The sequence below is a fragment of the Artibeus jamaicensis genome, unplaced genomic scaffold (assembly GCF_021234435.1).
Source record: "Artibeus jamaicensis isolate MK-2021 breed Jamaican fruit bat unplaced genomic scaffold, CSHL_Jam_final contig_432, whole genome shotgun sequence".
Lineage (NCBI taxonomy): Eukaryota > Metazoa > Chordata > Mammalia > Chiroptera > Phyllostomidae > Artibeus > Artibeus jamaicensis.
Window position 1 is genome coordinate 12,891,450 of NW_026521828.1, and position 22,091 is coordinate 12,913,540.

Below are 22,091 nucleotides of genomic sequence, written 5' to 3' on the forward strand. Positions count from 1 at the left end.
CCGCAGGTGTAGGGCACCGGTAGGGCGCTGCGGACTGCTTGCTTGCCTCTCTTTACGCAGGGCCAGAGGATGGGGAGGGGTGCACGGCTGCGCCTGCATAGACACCTAGACAGATGGACAGCTGAAGGGTGGAGGTGTGGGGGGGACGCGCGCCCCCTCGCGCAGAGCTGTGATTGGAGGGGCCAAGCGCGTAAGGAGTAGTGGGGTGGGGGTGGGGGTTGCGAGCGAAACCCTTGAAGGTTTGGAGGCCTTGATGACAGTCTCCTGTGTGACCTTGGGCAAATTACTTGCCCTCTCTTAGGCCTCTCTCCAGCTGGGCAACGAGGAAGGCAGGCTATGCACGCGGACACTAACAGCCAGTGGTGGGTTCCAGCATCCTGGTTCCTCCTCACCTGGCTGTGTGACACCTTGCTCACATTGCTTAACCTCCCTGCACTGCCACTTCTTCATCTGGAAAATGGGCATAAGAATCTTATTCCCTTAATGAGGATGGGGGGAATTCAGGAAGATGGTGATGGAAAAGTTTTAGCATGGAGCTGGGCACATAGTAGGGGCTCAGTTAACATCTATTGACAGACTGTGGGTTGCCCATTCCTACGAAAAAGGAAAAACAACCATTAGTCAGATATTTGCCCAATCATCCAATCCATCAGTACTTACTGAGCACCTGAAGTGTGCCAAACCCTGCCCTGACTGGTGTGTCTCGGTTTGTTGGGTTTCACCCCACAAAGCAAAAGTTCCTGCGCTATTTCTCACTCACATCAATGTTTCTCTCCCTCTCTTTCTTCCTCCCTTTACCTCTCTCTAAAAATAAATAAGTAAATCTTTTTAAAAAACAAACAAAATAAAGTGTGCCAGATCCTGCACAGGATCTTATTTCCTTGACACAGTGACCTGGAGACACAGGTGGTATTGCCCCTATCGTACAGATGAGGAAACTGAAGCACAGAAAGGGGAAGTCACTCACTCAAGGTCACAAGGCTAGTGAATGACACCAGGGACAGTCAGGCTTGGCAGACCTTCCAGACCAGTGGTGGTCCTGAACACTCCTCTTTTTCTTGGGATGAAAGTAAAACAGGGAGGTGTGGGCAAGGAGAAGGGACAGGATGAGAGCCCCTGTGTTGTCGTCATGACCTGTCACTTAGCTCATGAGCCTGGGCTCCTGTCCACCAGCAGGAGGACCGTGGCGACATCAGGACTGCACATCTGTTAAGTGTGCCGTCAACGAGCCCTCGCCTGGCTGACTTCTTAGAAGGCTGTGTGGGTCTGGTGAGCCTGTGGCTAGATGGGAAATTTGGCGTGGGGGACTGAACCAGTATATGCTAGTGAACCCAGTACATACAATACATTATAAATCGTGTCCCTTTTACCCTTCAAAGTGGCCCAGCTGAGACTCTGTTTCACAGGGTCACCCTACCATCAGCCAACATGGGGAGGCCTTTGGGGAGAGTGAAGTTAGGTGCTGCTCCCGGTCCCCCTGGAGCCTGGTAGGAGGTGGGAAGGGATTAAATCAAAGTGAGAGCTTGGATGCACGGCTCAGTCTGGCCCACCCTGGGCCCACCTCTCCTCCAAGCTGCTCCTCCCTTGCATCCTGGCCTCGCAGAGCAGGACGGGAAGAAGGAGCCCATTGGCCATGACTGTGAAGGAAGGAGCATTCATGGAGCCCAACTCTGTGTATGAGATGCACTCAGACCAAATATCTAATTTTTAATTCTCTCTAACAGCCTGGGAAGGCAGGCTGGTGCACCCCCTGGGCCACCCGAGGAAGCTGTCTCAGAGGAGTGGTGCCACACAGAGCACTGACTCTCTGGGCTTTGGAGGTAAAGCCGAGAGGGCCGCGGGCTATGCCTAGGGAGGGACAAAAGCCAGTGGCGCCTGATTCCAGGAAGGCCCACACAGGACCCACCCCCAGCCTTCTGCAGGGCCCGTCACATCTCTTACGGAACAGGAGGCAGCTTTGCCGATCCAGCCCCTCTCCTCGGTGCCCAGGTTTCATGGGACCCTATGGAAGGCACAGAGAACCATGGAACTCAGAGCAGGACTGAGGCACTGGCTCCAGAGCCCCTGTATGGCCTCTTCCCAGCAGCACCTGCTCCCCTCAGAGCCAGCCCAGGAGGGACCCAGCCTGGGGTAGGGGGATGGAACAGGACTGGGGCTTTAGAATTCCTCAAGCACAAGTCACTGGGGCTGAGTGCACTTGGGTCTAGGCCTGTAAGTTTCAGATGGGGAAACTGAGGCCCAGAAGAGGTAGGAAGTTGGCAAATCACTCGGGAGTGGAGGCAGGGTCAGGTCTGGAATCTAGGAGTCTGACCCCACCCAGACTGCACCCTCAGATCGCCGCTTTCGGCTGCCCTCTCCCCACCACCACGGCCAATGCTGGAACAGTCTGTGCTTTAGAAAACAACACCCCAACACTGGGAGACCCGTGAGTTCATCTGTCCACAGAAGCCCAGGTTTCTAATTGTGCAACTGACCACGAGACCAGTTCAGCTACCAAGCATGCTAGACAATTGCCACCACTGTCTCCGCCTCCTCCATCCCAGAGGAAGTCCAATGCCACTTGGCACCCAACCAGTGCTTCTGTCTATCGCCCTTCCCCCATTCTCTCCTCTCCCCCACCCTCTTCTGATCTCACATCAAAAGTAAGATGGAGATGTGTGCTAATTTAAGGAAAGTGTTAGATGAAAATGTACTTCCTGTTATTATATAGGAAGATATTTTTAAGTGCACATAAATAAACATTTTCAATTTGCTTTAATGTCAGACTTTATCACTCTGGAGCATGTGTTCTGTTACGCCTGCCGAGTGGCGACTGTGAAAGATGAGGATCCAGACCACTAGTCCATCTGGTGTGATTCTGAGGAAGTGGTTCCGGAGCAGCCGGGCAGGGTCAGGATTGCCCTCCAACGCTGCTGGCCTGCCCTAGGCCAGCTGTTCACCCAGGCCCTGCATCCTACTGGCTGGGCCTCTAAGCCACCCAGTAGCAGGCTGGCTTCTTTGGAGCTCCGGTTCTCTGTCCACCTTCCCCCCACATTATAACCTGTCACACACACACACACACACACACACTCACACACTCACACACACACACAGGCTGCTGGAGACCTTTGGTGTGAGAACACTCCACTCCCAGCCCTGAGCTCAGGCCTTGTGAGAACTGAGCTGTGGCCCTCTCTGCTCGGCCACCACTGATGGCCTCCACAAGACTGAGGTTCTTACTGTGGCATGAAGGGCCTACAGGGGAAGTTATTTGCAAAACACGCTGATGGGCACGTTTCTGATTCTGAAGAGGCCATGACCAGAACCAGGGTCTTCAGGGGCCAGGCTAGGCCATATCTGACTTTCATCGGGAGCCTGGGCCTGCCCACCAGCAGTGGGGGATGCTGAAAATCTCTGTATGCAAACCAGGAGCAGCTGATGGGAAAACTGGGCCATCTCTTAGCACTGGGGTCTAACGGGACAGGAGTGGTCCCTTTCCTGGGTCATTATAATGCTCAGCCTCTGGTGGAAGTCTCTAGGTGACAGGGAACTCACGCCTCACCTGCCAGCCCACGGCACTGCTTGGAAGTTGTTTTAGATGAAGTTGCCTTTTCCCAGCGCTCACACCACTTGACAGGAGATCACCGACCCAACGCATGGGCCCCACCCAACCCCTGACCTCCCACATGCACAGCAGCTGCAGCTCACCCACCTGCCAGGCCTGGCCTCTGACCTCCTGCCAGGAAGGCTTCCTGGAGCTGGGGACAGGCTTGTCCTGCCTCAGATCTTCCCAGCCACCATCTGTCCTCAACATTGGGGGGTGGGGTAGTTAAAACATCAGTCAGGACTGACAGCCTGTCACATGAGGATGCAGCAGCCCTGGAAGCAGGTGGCTGAAGCCCAGAACTCACCTTGCCCTGGGCCCTGGGCCCAATTCTGAGATAGGTTGGGGCACTTTTTTCCCATTTGACAAAGGAGGGGGCTGAAGCTCAGAGAAGCTAAGTAACCTGCCTGAAGTCTCACAGATTAGTAGTTAGGTTGCAGCCCAGGCCACCTGAGGACAAAACCTGCTATTAAACACTGAGTCACAGCTGTTTATGGCCCCCCAGTCCAGAGTCACCACTTGTCAGAGCGTGGGGTGTTTGGTGGGGTGCTGGTAGTGCTGGGGCGGGGGCTTCTGGTGGGGTGAGGCATGGAGAATGCCGGGTTAAAGAAGATCCAGGCGGTTCTTCGTCATGCAACTTGTCAGAGCCTTTGGTGGCTAATGTGCCACCCTGACTCTCCCAGAAGGGTGGGGTCTGTAGGACTTTCCAAACTTACTTGGCTAGAGCCATTTTTTCTTGGTAAACTAACTCCCCAATTTTACAGACAGGGAAACAAGGCCCAGAGAGGGGAAGAAGTTACCCCAGGGCCACACAGCAAATGTTTTTGATGATCAGAAAACTAGATTCACTCACTGCCAGCCACCCTTCCAGCAACCCTCTTCTGCTGCTGCCCAGGTCCCTTCCCTGGTGCTGCCTGGCTCCCATGCTCTAGAAGCCCACCACCCTCAGTGAAGAGGCCGTGACATCTTTCAGGCCACCCCCAGTAGGACGGGAGGGCCTGCTGCTCTGCAGGGGCTCGTGTGCGGGAGGGAGGCACCTTGTGCATGGTTGTCATGTGCTCCGGGAGCAAAGGGCAGGCTGTGTGCACTTTTTATGGCTGGGGCACCTCCCAGAACAGTAAACAGCAGGGGCAGGCAGCTGGCACTAGAGCCCTCCAGCTAGCAGGCTCCTAAAAGGGAGGTGAGAACAGCAGCTTGTCCCAAGGGTTTTCAAAAATTATGTTAACTTCACACTGCTCATACTTTGTTACCGTTCCCCACTTCATGGCCTGACGCCACCCACTAGTCCTTTAGGCATCAGTTCAAACCTCACCTCCTCCAAGAAGCCTTCCGGGCCCTCCAAGAGAAGCTAGAAGTGCCTGAATGCTCTGTTCCCTGATGCCTGGAGCACAGCTCGAACTGGGAACTTCTGGTGGGGAAGGGCAGCAAGGACCGCATTCACCGGGCCCAGCCATGCCTGGCACATGGGGGTGCCAATGAACATTGTAAAATCCTGAGCTGAAAGCATTTGAAAAATTCAAAAGTCTGATAAATTGGGTCTGATGACTCCCCTCATAAAATGGACTTAAAATTTTACATAGCCTCATAGACTTACTCTAACAATGTCATGTTTTGATCATTCAAATGCATCCTAAAGGTGACCTTGTTGTAGGCTGACAGAGACTGAAAGGGGTTATGTAATTGTTAGGGAGGGGTGAGGATGATTTATACTTAACACTTGCCTTTAATGCTATGCATAATGATTTTATACATTTTTAAAAAGAGGGAAAAATTTATTCTTGAAACTGCATTCACGAGATTCCACTCTATGTACACACTTGCCCAGCTGTGAGCTCGGCTCCATTCAGAAAAAGTCCTCTGAGGGCCCAGTGGGGCCTGGGCCCTGACGGACAGCCTGGTGGGGTGGAACTTGGCAGAGGGACTCTGCCCTTTTGTCCCTCTCCAGGGGGCCTCTCCCCAACCTGGAGGCCCCACTGAGAATGCTAGTGAGGAGGTCTGGCTCTGCAACCCAGAGGGGACAGTCAGGCCCCATCCTGTGGGCTCTGTGCTCTGCATCAGCCCAGAGGGTCGGGTCGTGTCAGGGTGGGGGCAGGTGAAACCGAGGCTGCGGAGCCAGGCAGGTGGGAGCTGACCACATTCCTCCCGTAGCTCACGGTGCGCAAGCCTTCCGTCTTCCTCAGCTCCATCTCCTTCCCCAGGGTCAGTCTAGTCCCTGTAGCAGCCTTCTGCCCCTGAACCTCTGGAGAGGGAGATGGGGACTGAGACCTCCCACCCTGGGTTCCCTTACCCCCGAGACCAAGAACAGGAAAACGTCCTTATCCAAAGAGCTAACTGCACAGACAGGCCAAGGGCACATGGGGGGCTGGGTGGGTGACTTGTCCAAGGTGACCCAGAAGGTCAGTGGCAGGGCTGGGAACTAAGGCAGGTACTCCTCCTTGACAGGCATTGGGGAGGAGGCACCCAGGAGGCTGGCGGAGCTGCCGCACAGGCCCCCCAGGGGCGGCCCAGCTGTGGTGGGGGTGACTTCGTGGTCTGGCGGTGGTGGCTGGGGGGGCTGCGGGGGCTGCTGCTGCTGCTTCTTCTTGTTCACTTTGCGCTCCTTCGCCCGCCGGTTCTGGAACCAGATCTTCACCTGTGGTTGGAGAAGAGCGAGGGGTGGTGCGCAGTGGCAGTGAGAGGGAGGGGGAGACAGCCGCGCCCTCACTTCTCAGTGCGGCCTCTGCAGCCTGCCTCCAGCTCCAGCCTCCCCGACCATCCACAGGACCTGAGCACATTCTCTACTCTCATGACAACTTCTCCCTTCACCTTCTGCCTCCTCATCTCCAAGGCCATTCCCTAACACCCCTCCTCCAGGAAGCCTTCCGTGTTCTGCCTGTGACTGCTCCCTCCTCTGGGTTTAAATAGCACTGATCATAGCCCACCGTGGCCTACAGCGAATCAGATCCCCTATCTCCCTTTGGGGGGTTAGAGATAGTGGGTTTTGTTGGGGCAGGAGAGGATTTGGCGGCAGCTCAGCTTTTGCTGTGCTGTGTGACCATGGCCAGGAGGCTCCACCTCTCTGTTCTCCTCCCTTGACTGAGTTCTGTCATCTGCCTGGCAGCCTGGAGACCAGAGTCCCCGTGCTGCTCCTGTGGCTGAGGTGGGGAAAGCACACACCTGCCGCTCAGTGAGCCCCAGATTGGCGGCCAGCTCTGACTTCCGCCGGATGGTGATGTAACGACTGTAGTGGAACTCCTTTTCCAGTTCCAGGCGCTGGTGGTCGGTGTAGACCACGCGGTACTTGTCCTTGGTCCGGGTCTTACCTAAGAAGCAGATGGGCCAGGAGGGGAGGTGAATGAGGAGGAGGAGCCTGCAGAAGGCCCAGGTGGGGCCTCCAGCCCCCTGAAGAAGGACCCCGAGGTGAGGAGGGCCTACACCCCAGCCTTGGGGGTGGCAATCATTCCCTCAGGCTGAAGTTTGGAGACTTCCCGAGCGGCAAGCCTGCTTCACGCCCGTCTGGGGAGGTGCTGAGGCACAGAGAGGGGAAGCGACTCTCCCAGGGTGACATAGCAAGCTGCTAGTGGAGCTGGGGTTTCAGTCTTGGTCCCCTGCCCCAGAGCCCTGCTCAGATCACCAGCTCCTCCAGCTCTGACCCAGTGGTTTCCAGATGTGGCTGTACCACTGAGACTGCAGGAGCTTGTGGAAAGCAGACCACATGAGTCAGAAAGCCTGGGAGTTCAATCTGCATTTTTAGTGAGTTCCTCAGGTGGTTCGGATTCAGGGTCTTCAGACCACAGGTGTGAATACCAGTGACATGGAGGGGCACCTGGCAGGCAAGTGTAGATTGAGATGAGTGATGGCGGCTGTTCCCTTCCACTGTGCAGAAGAGAGCAGAAAAGACCTACTGTATACAGGGGCGGAAGTTTGCTGAACTGTTCCAGGGTGTATATCACCCTGATTCCTGTTGAACATGGCTGCTGGTGATCTTTGAGGACCTGGCAGTTACCTCAAGAGGCCTAGCCCTGGCCACCATACCCCGAGCTAGGGTTGCATGGTGGGTAGGTGCTGGTGTGCCTGGATGCATCCCCACTCTAGCCCGTGCACAGGCGTGGAGCAAGAGTGGCTGCTCAGTCCACAGAGCTGCTTCTGTGTCCATCAGTAAGAACAAAACTGAAACAATTCAGGGCTCCAGGCAGAGGGAAGAGCAAGTGCAAAGGCCCTGAGGCAGGAGTGTGTCTGACATCTGACCTGTGTGAGGAGCAGTGGGATGCGGCTGCAGGGCACTGAGCAAGCAGAGACAGGCAGGTTGCCCAGAGCTTATGGGCTACAGGAAGGACTCTGGGTTTTTCTCTGTCTGGAATGGGAGCCACCACCGGGTTCTGAGCAGAGGAGACATGAGGTCTGATTACATTTTAATGACTCTGGCTGCTGCATGCAGAACAGATTGGTGCGAAGAAGTAGGAAGCACAGAGACCTGCAGTAACCCAGGAGAAGGCGGTGGCTTGGCTTCTACATGAGCTTCGGCCTGGGGCCAGGAATCAGATTTGAGGACCAACTGGGGTTAATGTCAAGGCCTTTTTGGGGCTGGGATCAGAGGTCTGTCTGGAGAGAATATTGAGAGTCATGTTTGGCCTAGGCTGGTGTGGGGGCCTGACTCAACACCAGCTTTCTTTGTAAGAAGCCGAGCACATGGCTATAAATAGGAGGCACACCCAAGCACTTTCAGACCCACGCATGCGTCCCACCAGGGCATGGTAGGTCTCTGAATAACCACCGGTCCCCTCAGGCCCCACCCGCGTGCCCCACAACAGCCTGACCTTCACCTCTGTCTGGGTTGCAAGCTCTGGCCTTGCCTGTCCCTCGGCACCCCTGTCTGACTTCCCCTCTACCCCCCAGCACTGACTTCCAGCCCCTGCCCCTCCACCAAGCCCACACAGCTTGGCAGGACAGCACTGGGCTCCTTGGGAGCCAAACGCTTTTATGGAGCATGGGAGACAACACATGTCCCTGGGCTCTTTCTCTCGGGTTTGCTGCCAGAGCAGCGGAACCGCCCTGGATGCTTCCACATCCCCTGCCCTCAGCTCACTGCCTGCTGCAGCACGGGACAACCTCGGCCCGCAGCCAGTCTGGCCCAAGAAAGGGACAAGGGAGTGGCCACTAAGGCTTTGGTCCAGACGGAGCCCCTGCTTGGCCTAGAAAATTCAATGCCCGCCCCAAAACAGTGCTGCCTCTTGCCCTTCCCCCAGAGCCCAGCAGAGAGCTCTGAACCCACAGCCCACTGGGTTCACTGTGCTAAACCCAGAGGGGTCTTGGGAGTTTAGTCTCCTCCCATTCTGTAAATGAAGAGACCGAGGCTCAGGGTGGTTACACAGCTGCCAAGATCTAAGTAAACAAGGCCTGGGAGTCCTCCTAGTCCAGGCTCCCCATGCTATCAGGCCCCCTGGCAGTTATGGACTCACCCAAGACCATGTCACCTGGCCTGGGGCTCTCACTCCCCATTCTCATTGCAACTTCTCGCCCATCAGGTTTAGGGGCTGCAGAACTGCCACCAGGGAGTCTGCTGTAAGTACTGGCAGCAGAGGCTCAAACGGCTGACCACCCATCATCTACTCGTATTGGGGAAGGGTCCCGCCCATAGTGAGAGGAGGCTCCCGAGAGCCCTGGGCTGTGGGGTCCTCGGGTGGGGGGCTTGGACAAGCCCCAGAAGATTCCCAGCCTGAGGTGGGGGACAAGGCTCTGTCCATTCAACCCACAGCCTGAGAGACTCCATGCAGGGATGATGAAGTCGCCTGTCCCCTCAGGAACCCAGCTGTCACTCCCTTACCTTCTGGTAAGCAAGCAGGGGTCCATCACACCCATTTCATAGATCTGGTGGGCAGTTGGGGGGCCGGTGGGATTGGACAGGAGGCAGGGCTCTAGCTGCATAATGAGTCCTCTGTTCTAGCTGCCAGTGCAGGCCCAGCCCACAGGCCCAGTCTTCCCGGTCTCCCCTTCCTCCTTTGGGCCCAGAAACCTCCAACTTCTATTGGTAGAACTACTCAACACACCCTTCTCTTGCTAAGAAAAAGGCTCCGCCAAAGAACAAAATGTTTGCTGTCCCACTGTGTGGTCCAGGGAGTCCCACAGGCTGTCGGTGGAGTGAGAGCTGAAGCGTCCTCCTCGGAGCCCGGCTTGGGGATTCGTAGCCTCGCCCAACATGCACAGACCCTTCCCCATTGATCCCACCTCCAGAAATGGATCCCGCAGGGAAACGCCCAAAGCTGTAGCTGTTTGGAACAGCATAAGGCTGAAAACAATGCGCATGCTGAGAAGTAGGGAGCACGTTAGAAAAAAGATGGTCCATCCACGGAGAGGAGCCTTATGCAATCATTCTGAAGAGACTGCAAGGCTCCATATGCACCAATATGGAGCAATGCCTAAGATATTTTGTTAAGGAAGGAAAAGCAAGACATTGAATGTTGTGAATAATATGTTTCTGGTTTTGTATAAAAATGGGGGGTTGCAGACTCATACACGATCCTGTGTTTGTGCACCTACAGAGTTCTTTCCGAAAGACTCTACGAGAAGCCACTAGCAGGAGCTGCCTCTGGAGAGGGCTTCTGGAGGCTGGGGAGCCACAGGTGGGAGGGAATATGAGGGGTGTTTAAGATTTTACCATGTGCACATGTGAACTTGCATTTTTAATGACAGTCAGGAGCCCTGGGCTGCTGCCCCTGCCCCCTCCTGAGAGGGCTGTGCCCCGGGGAGCCCAGGAGGGAGGTGCTGGGAGATGTGTGAGTGGCAGGGCGGGAGAGGGCCTGGATCAATGATTTACAGGCCCTGGGGTGCTGGGGCTCAGGGGGAAGTCCAGGCTCCTGTGGCAGGTGTGTGACAGGGGCCACCGCTCCCAGCACATAATAAATGACCTCTGGGCCAATGCCAATGCAGGAGGATGGGAAAGGGTGCGGGGCCCCCACCTCTTCAGGGGCAAGCACTACTGGGAGAGCCTTGGATAACTCACCCAGGGAGAGGCGCTCTCTCTGCTCTGGCTTTGGGAGTTGAGGAAGGGTCACCTGCGTGCACCAGCCTGCCCTGGAGACAGCCAGTTCTTCACCCCCACAGTGTGCCCTGCAGAGAAGCTACAGGCTAATGGTTCCAGACACCTGGTCTTAAAATCACAGATTGTACCCTGGCTGGTGTAGCTCAGTGGACTGAGTGCGGGCCTGTGAACTGAAGGGTTGCTGGCTGGATTCCCAGTCAGGACATGCACCTGGGTTGTGGGCCAGGTCCCCAGTGGGGGCGCACGAGAGGCAACCACACACTGGTGTTTCTCTTTCTCCTTCCCTTCCCCTCTTTCTAAAAATAAATAAATTAATTAAAAAACCCACACAGATTCTAGCCCGAAAATTCAAAGCCAGGGGGGTTGAAACAGGGCTCAGGGATTAGCTCTTGGGTGACCCCGACATGAGGCTGCCAGGCCTCTGGGCTTGTGCAGCGCAGCTCCTCCCTGGCTGGGTGATCCAGGGCAGTCGCCCCACCTCTCTGAGCCTTATTTTTTTAATCTACAAGATAGGAATGATGATTATTCTAATAAATGCCAACATGCCTATGTGTTGGGCACGTCATGTCTCAACAGCCTATGAAGTTGAGTGACTGTTATCCCCATGTTACAGATGGGGAAACTGAGGTTCAGAGGGGTCCATGTGTCTGGCAGGTAAGATTTAAACCCAGGTCTGTCCAGCCTCAGAAACAGCACTAGCACCTGTCACAAAGTGTACATTCTCCCATAACAAGCCAACTGTGGGGTTCACGGGGGACCACTTGAGATGGGTGGACAATGTGGAGGTAGATGGACAATGCCTACCACAGAAGCTGGCACGTCACAGGTGTGTGGGGAAGGGTGGCTCTCATTCCTTCCCAACAGTGGCAGGACAGCCACGTGGCAGGAACACTGGAAATGATCTGTGCAGTGAGTGGGGTGCTGGATGAGACTGTTTATTTATAAGGTCCCTTCCAACTTGGAAACACGAAGCTCCCAGTGTTTGTTGATCCTCTGATTGTGTCTGTTACTGTTTCTGTCTAAAAGAATTCTGGGAGCAGTTTCCCTGTCTGAGAGCCTAGACCCAGAGCCTGCCCAGCTAGAGGACAGGTGGTAGGAGCCACACGGCCTTCATTCAGTGATACCTCCCCATCCGGCCCGGACCACGCAAGGACAGAGTTCAGTCACTGCTGCCAAGGTGAGGTGTGTGGCTCTAAGAAAATCAAGTGGCCTCTGGGCCAGCATTTCCTTTACCTTCTTCCTTCCGGGTTTGCGTCCTAAGGGATGACACTGCCGGCCCTGGTCCTCAGGGCTCGGAACACAGATCCAGCCCTGCACCCTCTGCAGCCCCTCCCTGTGTGGTCCAGCCCCTGCCAGCTGTGCATCAGAATTCCCCCAACACACGCGCACAGGCTCCACCCCAGGGCTACTGCATCCTGACCTCCCTGCCATCTTCAACAAGCCCGCTGGGGGATTCTGCACCACCAGCCGGAGTCAGCAGGTCCTGGCCCCAGTTCTGCGCCCTCTGTGTGGCCTTGAATAATGCCTGTCTCCTCTCTGGGCCTCAGTTTCTCCTATGCATCAGAAGAGGGCTGGGGTGCCAGCTCGGAAGGCCCTGTAGGTTCTGTGCAGCTCTGAGTTCTCCCATAAGGGCCAGACACCCCACACCCTGTCACCGTCCACCACCCTGGCAGCACCCACAGGGAGGGTGTGGCCCACACTTCCTCCAGCCAAGTCCCTTGGACACATGCAGGGAAGGAGGCACTGGGGAGTCACCCATGTCTACAGTGCTGGTTTGGTGAGGACAGAGAGAAATGCGAGCCCTGGGGCCTTCAGCAGGAGGGAGCTCGGAGAACGGGGAAGGACCAGCCAGGGCAGCCACAGAGCCCACTGCAGCGAGTCCTGAAACTGGAGCGGGGAAGGAAGGAGACACACTTCGCTAAAAGGATGGTGGGCATTTTTCAGTATAACGAGGAGGAGGCAAGAAGTGCAAATATGTTGACCATGCAGTTAACTTTAACATAAACCACGTGAGGTGTTATCCAGACAACATAGAGAAGGGTTGTGAAGGTGGCAGGGTGGGGGGCAACCCCGAGGTGGTGGCGCTTCTGTGGAGGGGCCTGATCCTACCAGCTTTTCCACTGCAGGAAGCGCGGGAAGGTCCTGTGCATGGGAAGTGAATCCCCAGACCTTGCTGGAGGCGGAGACCTGGCCCACGTCTGGCCATCTTCAGCTGAAGGAATTGACAAGTGGCTGAACTCCTTTGGGCTTTCCTTCCCCCCGGGGAACAGAAGGGATGTGAGAGCGACCTGTAAAGGGCAAAGAGCTGTGGAGACGCAGGGAGAACTGAGCTGTTTGTAGCAGCGGAGGTTGGAGAGCTCCCCTGGGAGACAGAAGAATGCGGCCTGGTGGGGGACGGCAGGGCAAAGGACACTCTGGCCCGGGCGTCGGGGGGCTGGCTGGGCCACCCGCGGCACCTGTGATGGCCAGCTTGGGTCTGCTTCCTCATCTCCACTGCCAGGGGATGGGACCCCTGCGGCCTCAGCCCTGATCTGGCCAGTTTGATGATGGGTGGACAGATGTCTCTTGTGGGCTCTCAACTGGGTCCTTGCTCCTACTGATTTGTGAGTCCCAAGATGTTCCATCACAGTCCCTCACTCAAGCCCTGGGGCAGGGGTGAGGCTGGTGTGGGGTAGGGGGATGGCCGGGCCAGCCACACGTAGGAGCCTTGCAGTCGTGGGCGAGTTCTCCTCCCCCCTGCTGCCCTCCTTCCCGGTCACAGCACTCAGTCAGCACGGCACACTCCTTCTCCCAGGCCACCCGTGCGTCATCCCCTGCGTCACCCCCCGCCCTCTGTTCTTCCTGAAGGTCCACAGTCTGACTTCACCCTGGGAGACAGCAGAGAGGACAGAGCCTTCGGAGCCAGACAGGCCCTTGCTCAGGCCGGCCACATGCCAGCGGTGTGAGCCCAGGCGGGCCGCCGACCCTCTCTGAATCCTAGTTTATTCTCTCCTCCTTCCATACGGTAGTTTCACAGAGTGACAATCTACTCAGTAAGGTCATTATTAACAAAAGCTAGCTGTGGCGATGATGATGAGGACGAAGACGACTGCAGAGGTGGAAGAGGCAGGAGAGATTCCACACTGGAGAGGAAGGAGCCCATCCGGAGCGCACTGCCACGCTAAGAACTCTTGAGAAGGACCTTCCTGCGCTGTCCCATATGACAGCTCCTAGCCGTAAGTGGCACTTTATATTTACATTAAGTAAATAGAATTAAGTAAAATCTTTAGTTACACGAGCCATATTTCAAGCACTCGAAAAGACACATGCAGCTAGCGTACTGTGCCATGCAGATTCAGGGTGTGCTCGCCACTGAACAGCCCAGCGAGACCGAACTCCTGTAAAGGGCCAGATGCCGTGCACCTGCACGGCGCCTGTACTATCTGCAGAAGAGCCTGCTCTGGCACCCACTACCTGCTTATTCTTCCAAGGTTTTTCCACAGAGCCCCCAAAACGAGGGACATCCTTGGTCCAGAACAGCCCTTCTAAAATCCGCAAACAGCAGTGGAGTCCCTGCAAATCTCCTCCGAGGCTGAACAACTCAAGGCCTCTCTGAGATGTTTCCTGGTGGAATGTCCAGGCTTCTGCCCTACACGAGCCATCCTCCTCTGGGGGGAAGTGAGGTCCCTGCCCAGTGGTCTGCAGGCGTGGCCCTGGAAGCCGTCCGTTCTGGATGGTGGTGTAGAGAAGAGCTCTGGACTGCAGTCCTTTTCTAGCTTGCTCTGTGACCTTGGCAAGTCCCCTCCCCTTGGTGCCTGGCTCCTTCTATGCTCCTTGACGGCAGGCACCATGCCCCCTTGCTCACCCGGCCCTGTTACAGTGGCTGGCACGCAGCAAGAGCTTGCTGGCTCTTGTTGAATACATCACCCAAACCTACTGCGGTCTGGTCTTCCTGGGCTCAGTAAATAGCCCCACTCGAGCCAGAAGCCTTGGTGGCACCTTCCCCTCCCCACGTCTGATCTATCAGTTGGTCGGCTCAACCTCCAAAGGACATCCGTCCGTCTGTCCAGCTCCACTGGTTCCACAGCCGTCGTCAAAGGCACTAATCCAATGCAGAAATGTGCTGTCCTGGGGTCAGAGATACCTACATTGGAAACAGTGCTGAGCACTAATACATGCTAGTTTATATTATTACTATGATGGATACTTTGGGCTTGTTTGTTAAATAGATCCTTCCCCTCTTTCATGGGGGCCCGTGGCACTGATTAAAAACAAACAAATGAAATAATTACAAACTGTGATTAGCATGAAGGAAGGCAAGCAAAGACTTGAGAGCCAGGTTCAGCAGTGGGGGTCGGGCGGGCAGGCTTTATCCAGCTCGGGGGAGGTCTCCTGGAGGAGGCAACGTCTAAGCCAAGACTTAAAGGTTGAGAAGGAGGTTTCTGCATCACCAGTGGGGCAGGACCTTCGAGGAAGGGAGAACGGCATATACAAAGGCCCTGAGGCAGACAGTAGCAACATCAGGGGCAGACAGTGGCAACTCCCTGAGGGGACTGTGTCTGTCTTGTTCTGGCTGGGATCCCCAGAACCCAGAAGAGACACTTGGGAATATCATTGCCCACTGGCTGAATGAATGAATGAGAGAGGCACATGATGGGGCTGGAGAGGCCAGCAGAGCTGAGTTTTGAGGCTAGAGCATCAGTCTCGGCTTTCACTAGCACCTGCTCCCTCTCTCTTGATGCAGACGGATCTAGACTCCCCCCCTCACAAACCCAGTGGCGACTGTGGGGTGGAGAGGGCTTAGCATGTGAACATGATGATGACCTGACTCCAGACGCAACTGTTTCAAAATCCCAGGAGCTGCAGGACGGAAATCCCAGAGGCAGCCCGTTCAGGTAACTGTCTCCTGACCAGCCAGACACTGTGGCTCCTAACAAAGTCAATCTGGGCAGGGCTCCCTCGGCTCTCGGCAGCAGTATCCACCAAAACAGGGGGCGGTGGAGGAAAAACAACCAAAAACAGCCTCCTGCCACTTTCTAACTGGGTCATTCCCCTTCCCAGCTACATCTGAGCGATGAGGTGTCACATGGAGCTTCTGCCTCGAGAACCAGTTTTAAACAGCCTGGCCCCTGCTGTGCCCACCCTCCCCCTCCAGCCTTTTATAGCTCTTCCCTGACTGGCCTCCTTTTTCCCCACCCGGGCGGGGATGCACTTGGGAAGGGGGGCTCGGGCTCCTGTGCCAGGGTGTTGCTTTACCTGACAGATGCTCCACAGGCCTGTGGTGTCTGGGTTTGAACACTGTGCTGCTGCATCCAAGCTGTGTGAGCTTGCCAACCTACCTTACCCTCTCTGAGCCTCGTTAATTTTATTGGTAAAATTAGGCTAATAATAGATTGTCACTCTTTTAGGGTTGTTATGAGGCTTAGGTGAAATCACCCATGCAAAGGGCACAGTGCCCGCACACGGTAAGGACTCAGCCAAGACCACAGTCATCAGCTTTACCATGAGCCCCTACTATGGGCAAGGAATGGTGAGAAGGGTGGGATTGGCTGAGACTGGTCCCTGAGGGGATACTAGATGGTAGATGACAGGAATAAACACAGTCGGTGGTTAAGTGCTGTTAATTCAAGGGCCTGATAGAGTGCTGAGAGGGGGGGAACCAAGGAGGGCTTGCAGGAAGAGGTGGCCTTGAAAAAGGAGCAGCATTCGAACTGATGAAAAATGTAGAAGAGGAAAGGGAGAGGAGTTTGGTGAGGTACTGGAGAGGCGGGGTGTGTGAGGTGTGTGCTCAAGTGCACCTGCTGAGGGCTGGAGGAGACGGTACAGGTACAGTACGCTGGGCACCTACTGCACCAGGCCCAGGGCCCTGAGCACCGTGGCTTGAAGGTGCACTTCTGTCGTCATCGAGTGTTACAGTGGAAGAAGCTGAGGCTCAGAGGAATGATCCAAATTAACTTCCCTGATGCAAAGCCAGCTTCTAACAGAAATACCATCACAGTTAAAGTCCAGATCTTAACTGTTGCTAGTAAGCATCTCTGTATCCAGGCAAACTAGTGGGAGAGTAGCTTGAACAGTGGGTTGGGGGCCAGTTCTCAAGAGGGCTCTGAATGCCAAAGAAACAGGGCTGTATTTCATGGTAGTAAAAAAGCATAAAGTAAAATGGCAGTCCCATGGCAGTGGGGAGCCATGGGGTGCTCTTGAGCAGGGGTGTGCCTTGAGTAGGTGAATCTGTTCATGGTGTAGAAGAGAGCTGGGGCGTCAGAGAGGCTGCAGGTGAGAGGCCAGGCTGGTGGCTATGGCAACGGAGTGAGGGAGAGCCTGGAATGTGGCAGGGAAGGGGGTGTGGGCCAATCCTCCATAGGCCTCAGTTTCTCCATCCAAAAGCTGAAGGGGCTGGACTGAGATCTAAACCTGCTGCGGCAGTCTCATCACCTGGGTGCACACCTCCCTGCTGGTGTGGCACCTCAGCTACCTCATGGGCCACTAACCCGCGAAGCCCTGTTTGTTCACAAGGGACGGCTGCTGGACCTTTAACAGGATGGTTTAGAGCCCTCTTTCTGAAAACACTGGTATTTATAGATGCAAAGGGGGAAAGGCAAAAAAAAAAAAGAATCCCTGTCGTCATTTTCTACCCTGGCCTCAGTCAAGTGACAGTAAACACTCAGAACTGTTTCATGTTTGATTGTGGGGCCAAGGCCCAGAGCCTGTCCCTTATTTGCACTGTCCCAATTCGCACTGACCCTCCTCAGAACGAAGCTGGGGTCTCAGTCCCAGCCTTCACTATGCCCATGTCCCAGAAGGGATGGTGCCTCACTGTCCTGGTGGAGAGAGGGGAGCCACCAGCCTTCCACTGTTGGCAGGAGAGCTCAGCTAGACAGTCACAGGTCTGTCTCCAGGGCTGGGACCTCAGAAATCTGGATCAAAGCCAAGGTCTCCTCTCTCCCCTCTTCCTCCAGAGTCATCCTACTGTTGCTCACACTTGCCCTGTTTATTCAGTCAACAAAATATATTGAGCACCTGCAAAATGCTGTACACTGAGCTGGATGTCTAGAATGTAGTAGCAGGTCAAACAGACGTGGCTCTGGACCTCATGGGTGTTACCTTGGTGGGTGGGTAGTGGAACAGACACACACAAACACACCAGTAAGTGAGTAAATCGCCATTGGGGTTAGTGCTCTAAAGGAAACATGGCAAAGATTATTGGTGGCTAAAGTGGAAGCCTTCCTTGAGAAATCATGGAGGACATCTCTGAGGAGGTGAGCATTAAGCTGAGACCTGAAGGGTGAGAAGGAGGTAGGCCTGCAAAGAGGGAAAAGAGGTTTCTGGGAAGAGGGAACGGCACATGCACAAGACCTGCAGAAGGACATGGCATGTCTGAAACACGAAGAGGGCTGGAGTGGCCAGAGTTTGGTGGCTGAGGGGACAGTGGCCCGGGTCGAGGTCAGGAAAACAGGCAAGGGCCAAGTGCTGCTGCTCTACAGTCTCAGAGACCTCAGGAAGGAGAGTAGATTTTCCCGTAAAAATGATGGAAAACCTTTGGAAAATTTTTAACTGACTCATCCAACATCTATTCTAGTCCAGATTCCACTTGTGTGAAACTAGAACATTCCTTCCAGTCTCTGGTCTTCAGCTCCCCATCTGTGCCTGGTCTCTAACTGTCCAGCTCAGATATTGTAGAAAGCTAGAGTCTCAGAAGGGAGGAAATATGGGCTGGCCAAAACCTGCATCGTATGATATGGTGACCCGGGAGCCAGAGGGGGAGCTCTGGTCAGAATTAAATGCCCCCCAGGCAGACAGGCAGCAACCTCTAGCTATCGGAAGGCCAGGCCTCCAGACTCCTTGGCAGAACAGGTCCACCCTGACTCCTGGGGGCAGCTGCTTTCCTTGGGAGCCCCCACGCCTCCCTTCGCCCTTCCTTCTACTCTCTGGGAGTCAAGGGAGAAAAGCTTCCTGCCTTTGGGCAGAGTTACTCCTAGGCCCTTTTTCTGCCCGGGAACAGCAGCATCCAAATGACTTTTGAGTCCAGAGACTGAGTTGGGCTGGCAGCTCCTGTGCCCAGAAAGATGAGGCGACTTGCCTGACATCACACAGGCCTGGAAGGCTCCAGGCCTCTCTGGTCCTCTGACCCCCAGTGACTACTCTCTCCCCCTCGTGCAGTGATGGCCTCTCTCAAAGAACCGCCCCCGGGGAACCGCCCCATCCGTCTCCAAAGTCACCTGATCAGTAGGAAGTAAGGACTGGAGTCGAGGAGCAGGACAGTCTGGCTCCCTTCTCCAGGGACTGCAGAACCGCAGGACCCTGGGGCCCACTAGCCCCGGACACCTTCCCCCGTGTCACCTGGTGCAGGGTTCTCCACTGGGGTCTAGGGAACAAGCTCCCGGGCCTCTGGCATTCCTGAGATTGTCCGCCGAATTAGGTAACACTCTTTTCTAGGGAGGTTTGTACTTTTCATCAGATTTTTCAAAGGGGTCCTTTTGTAACTCAAATAAGTTACAAGACCCTTCTCTTTCATGTCACAGATGGTAAAACCTAGACCCAGTTGAAAAGACGACTGATTTAAGAGAAAGCTAGTTAGAAAACCAGCCCACAGGCTTGGCGGTCAGTCTGCCAGAGTTCCAGCCACGGCCTCCCCATTTACTGGTTATAAATACTTGTTTTGTGCAAACATTCGACTTCTCTATTACCATCATTTCTTTGCCTTAACACTGGGGGTGATAACAGTTCCCACTAGGATGCTGTAGGAATTAAATGAATTAACACACGCAAGATCTTACTTAGGTCAGTGCTGGGTCTATTAGTAAGTATCATAGTTTAGCTAAGGTTACAGAGACAAGGGGCAGAGTCGGGTCACATGACCCAGTCCTCTGGGACCTCTGGAGGCAGATACCAGGTTCTTCCCTGGGACTCCCAAGAAGGTGGTCCGATTACAGCCAGACCTGTAGCTACTGATCAAACCCACCCCAGCATCTGCCCCGGGTGGGGCAGGGGGGTGAAGAGAGAGAAGAGGTGGGGAAGTCCCAGGCTCAGTCCCAGCTGGGGGGAGGGGAGGAGGGGCTGGACATCAAAGGGTGGGCAGGCCACCTTCCCGCCCACCAGGCCAGGTGGCCTTTGTCAGGACAGGCCTGACACAGTCAGGACAATGGGGCGTCGTGTTCACTTCCCGGCCAACAGGAGTCACTACCGAGCCCAGGCACCGCCTGTTACATGACAAAGGGGGGACCTATAAAGGAGGTCAGGCTGCCCCTCATGAAAGCGAGGCCTTTGTCCGGCCCCTTCCCCTGCCTTTGAAGAGGGTGGATCAGAGAGGCCTGCCTGGGGGCAGGAGGTTCACAGGCTCAGGAGCCAAACAGCAGCCACCTTCCCAACTGCTCCTGCTCCTGCTCCCCCTCCCACAGGGTCAAGAGTTCAGGAAGAGCCCTGGGGTGGGAAGGTAAGGAGCCCCCGACCTGCTCTAACCAAAGAGGGCTTTTTTTTTGCTCCAAATGACATAACCCACCCATCTCTTTGCCGTACGGGTTGTGGGGCTGGGACCTGTAAAGGAAAGTGAGCTGACCGCGTTCCTTCCACCAGGGCACCCTTTTCCCAGGGGGTGGGTTTGCAGCCGCTGCCTGGGGTTGGGATGCAGGGCCCGTGTCTCTAAAAGAGCCGAGGACGAAAGTCTGGGGACAGCTTTCTGGTTGCGGCCTTGCCATGTAACGCACGGCGCAGGACTTCACTTCTCCGGGCTCAGTTTCCCCGTCCAGACAGAAAGGCCGGTTGTGCTCACTCAGGCTGGGGGTTCAGAAGGGAAGGTGGGACGACAGCCCCGCAGGAGGAGAGTGCTAGGGGAGGCCGCACTCCAGGGATCCCGGCACGGCCAGGGCAGAGGTCAGACAGGGGTCGGCCGGGGCCTCGCCAGCACCTGCCAGTGCCCAGGGGAATCGTCCGAAGCTCGGGGCGAGGGAAGGGTCCTTACCGCTGCCACCGCTGCCTCCCGCCACCACGCTGCGCCGCATCCACTCGTAGGGAGTCCGCCGTTGCGCTCCGGGTGAGGATGGTGCGCCTGGGCTGCCCAGGGACTGTGCAAGGAGGCCTGGGCCAGGCCCAGGGGGCGCGGGCACCGGGCTAAAGTCCGGAGGGGGCCCGAACGCCAGAGGGACTGGGCTGGCAGCCGGGGCCGCAGGGCCCGAGCCATAGGCGGCGGCCCAGTCGTCCTTGGGAGAAGAGAAGGGCGCGCTCCAGGCCGCAGGGGGCGCGGGGCCCGGCTCCACGTGAGAGTAGCCAGTAAAGTCGGGGTACTGCGGGGGTCCGGGGGGCGGGGGCGGGGGCACGTAGGCTTGCGGGCCCAGACCGAGACTGGGGGGCCTGGAGGGGCCGGGGTACACGGGAGAGTCCTTGTCCAGTACATAGCCCACGTACATGGTGGCTGCAGGGACCCCCGCGCATGCTGGGCCCTGGAGCCGCCTCCGCGGGCTGCCCCAACGAGCAACTGCTCACCTGAACTCGCCAGCCCCGCCGCTGGGATGCCCCACCCAGGCCTTTTATAACCCCAGGACGCCCTCGGCCCCAGTCGGGGCGGGTTTGCATTTCAAAGCAGGGGGGAGCCTCCGGGCTGCGAATCAAAGGGGGAAACCCGTCGGGGGCGGGAGGTTCAAAAGGAGACAAATTGCCACCCCAAGCGGGAGGTGGACGGGACTGGACGGGGCCTGAAGGGGTGGGGACGCGGGGGGCACAAACACGGTAGGTGTGGGAGTCTCTTGAGAGGCTGGCAGCCTAGGAGCCGAATACCTCGATCTCTCCGGGGAGAAAAGGGATTAGAGGCTGCCGGGGGCGGGGGGACCCTAGGCCAGCATCGCACAGCCACACCCGCCGTGGCACACTCCCAAGTGACCAGCCTGAGGTGAGGGGGCAACTTGACTTCAAACACCGTTCCTGTCTGTGGGGTGGCGGTGTTCTTAATCTTTGGGGAAAGGGGTCACGACCCTCCTGAGCACCCTGTGAGAGCTGTGGAAGTTTTCTCCGGGAAAATGCACATATGCACATACACGAGTTCTTAACGAGGCGGGGTAGGGGCGCCTCCGGGCAGCGTTCTGAGCAGCCTCTCCGGGTTCTCCCGGCGACCCCGCCCCCTTACTGTAAGGAGCGGTCTCCAGGTCTCCAACACACAGAGGTAGAGCTGTGTCACAGAACCGCTAGGTGCCCCTCACCCAGCTTGAACCGGTATCAGGATTTACTTCGCCTCCTCCCCTTCTTTTTTTGCTAAAGAATTTTAAAACAAATTTTAAACATCATGTCATTTTACCCCCACATACTTCAGCATGCATGTCTAAAACACGTGGACATTTTCTTACATAACAGGCCATTATCGCATCTAACAAAACTAACACAAATTCCTGGGTCTTGCCGAGCACTCCCCCCAGTTACAGAGGGGCAGACATGTCACAGCTGCCCAGGTGGAGGGGGGTGGGGACACAGTGGAGGGATCCTGAGTGAACTGGGAGTGGGGGGCCAGGTGGAAGGGTCTGGGGAAGA

At 56.0% G+C, this 22,091-nt stretch overlaps 1 protein-coding gene across 1 annotated transcript; it reads right to left on the reverse strand.

Moving 5' to 3' along the window:
* Positions 1 to 5,999: 5,999 nt before the first annotated feature.
* CDX1 (caudal type homeobox 1) lies at positions 6,000 to 20,980 on the reverse strand. The gene is made up of 3 exons (XM_037161866.2): positions 20,536 to 20,980; positions 6,740 to 6,885; positions 6,000 to 6,215 (listed from the first exon to the last, which is right to left on the reverse strand). The coding sequence occupies exons 1-3, from the start codon at positions 20,978 to 20,980 to the stop codon at positions 6,000 to 6,002; spliced, it is 807 nt and encodes a 268-aa protein (XP_037017761.1).
* Between the last annotated feature and the right edge of the window lie 1,111 nt (positions 20,981 to 22,091).

What these genes read in the sequence shown, in the direction of transcription:
- CDX1 (XM_037161866.2), bottom strand. Translation starts at nt 20,980, where the DNA reads ATGTACGTGGGCTATGTACTGGACAAGGACTCTCCCGTGTACCCCGGC. An exon ending in GGGAGGCAGCGGTGGCAGCG is followed by an intron (nt 6,886 to 20,535) that starts GTAAGGACCCTT and finishes TCTGCTTCTTAG; the next exon opens with GTAAGACCCGGACCAAGGAC. An exon ending in TGGGGCTCACTGAGCGGCAG is followed by an intron (nt 6,216 to 6,739) that starts GTGTGTGCTTTC and finishes CTCCAACCACAG; the next exon opens with GTGAAGATCTGGTTCCAGAA.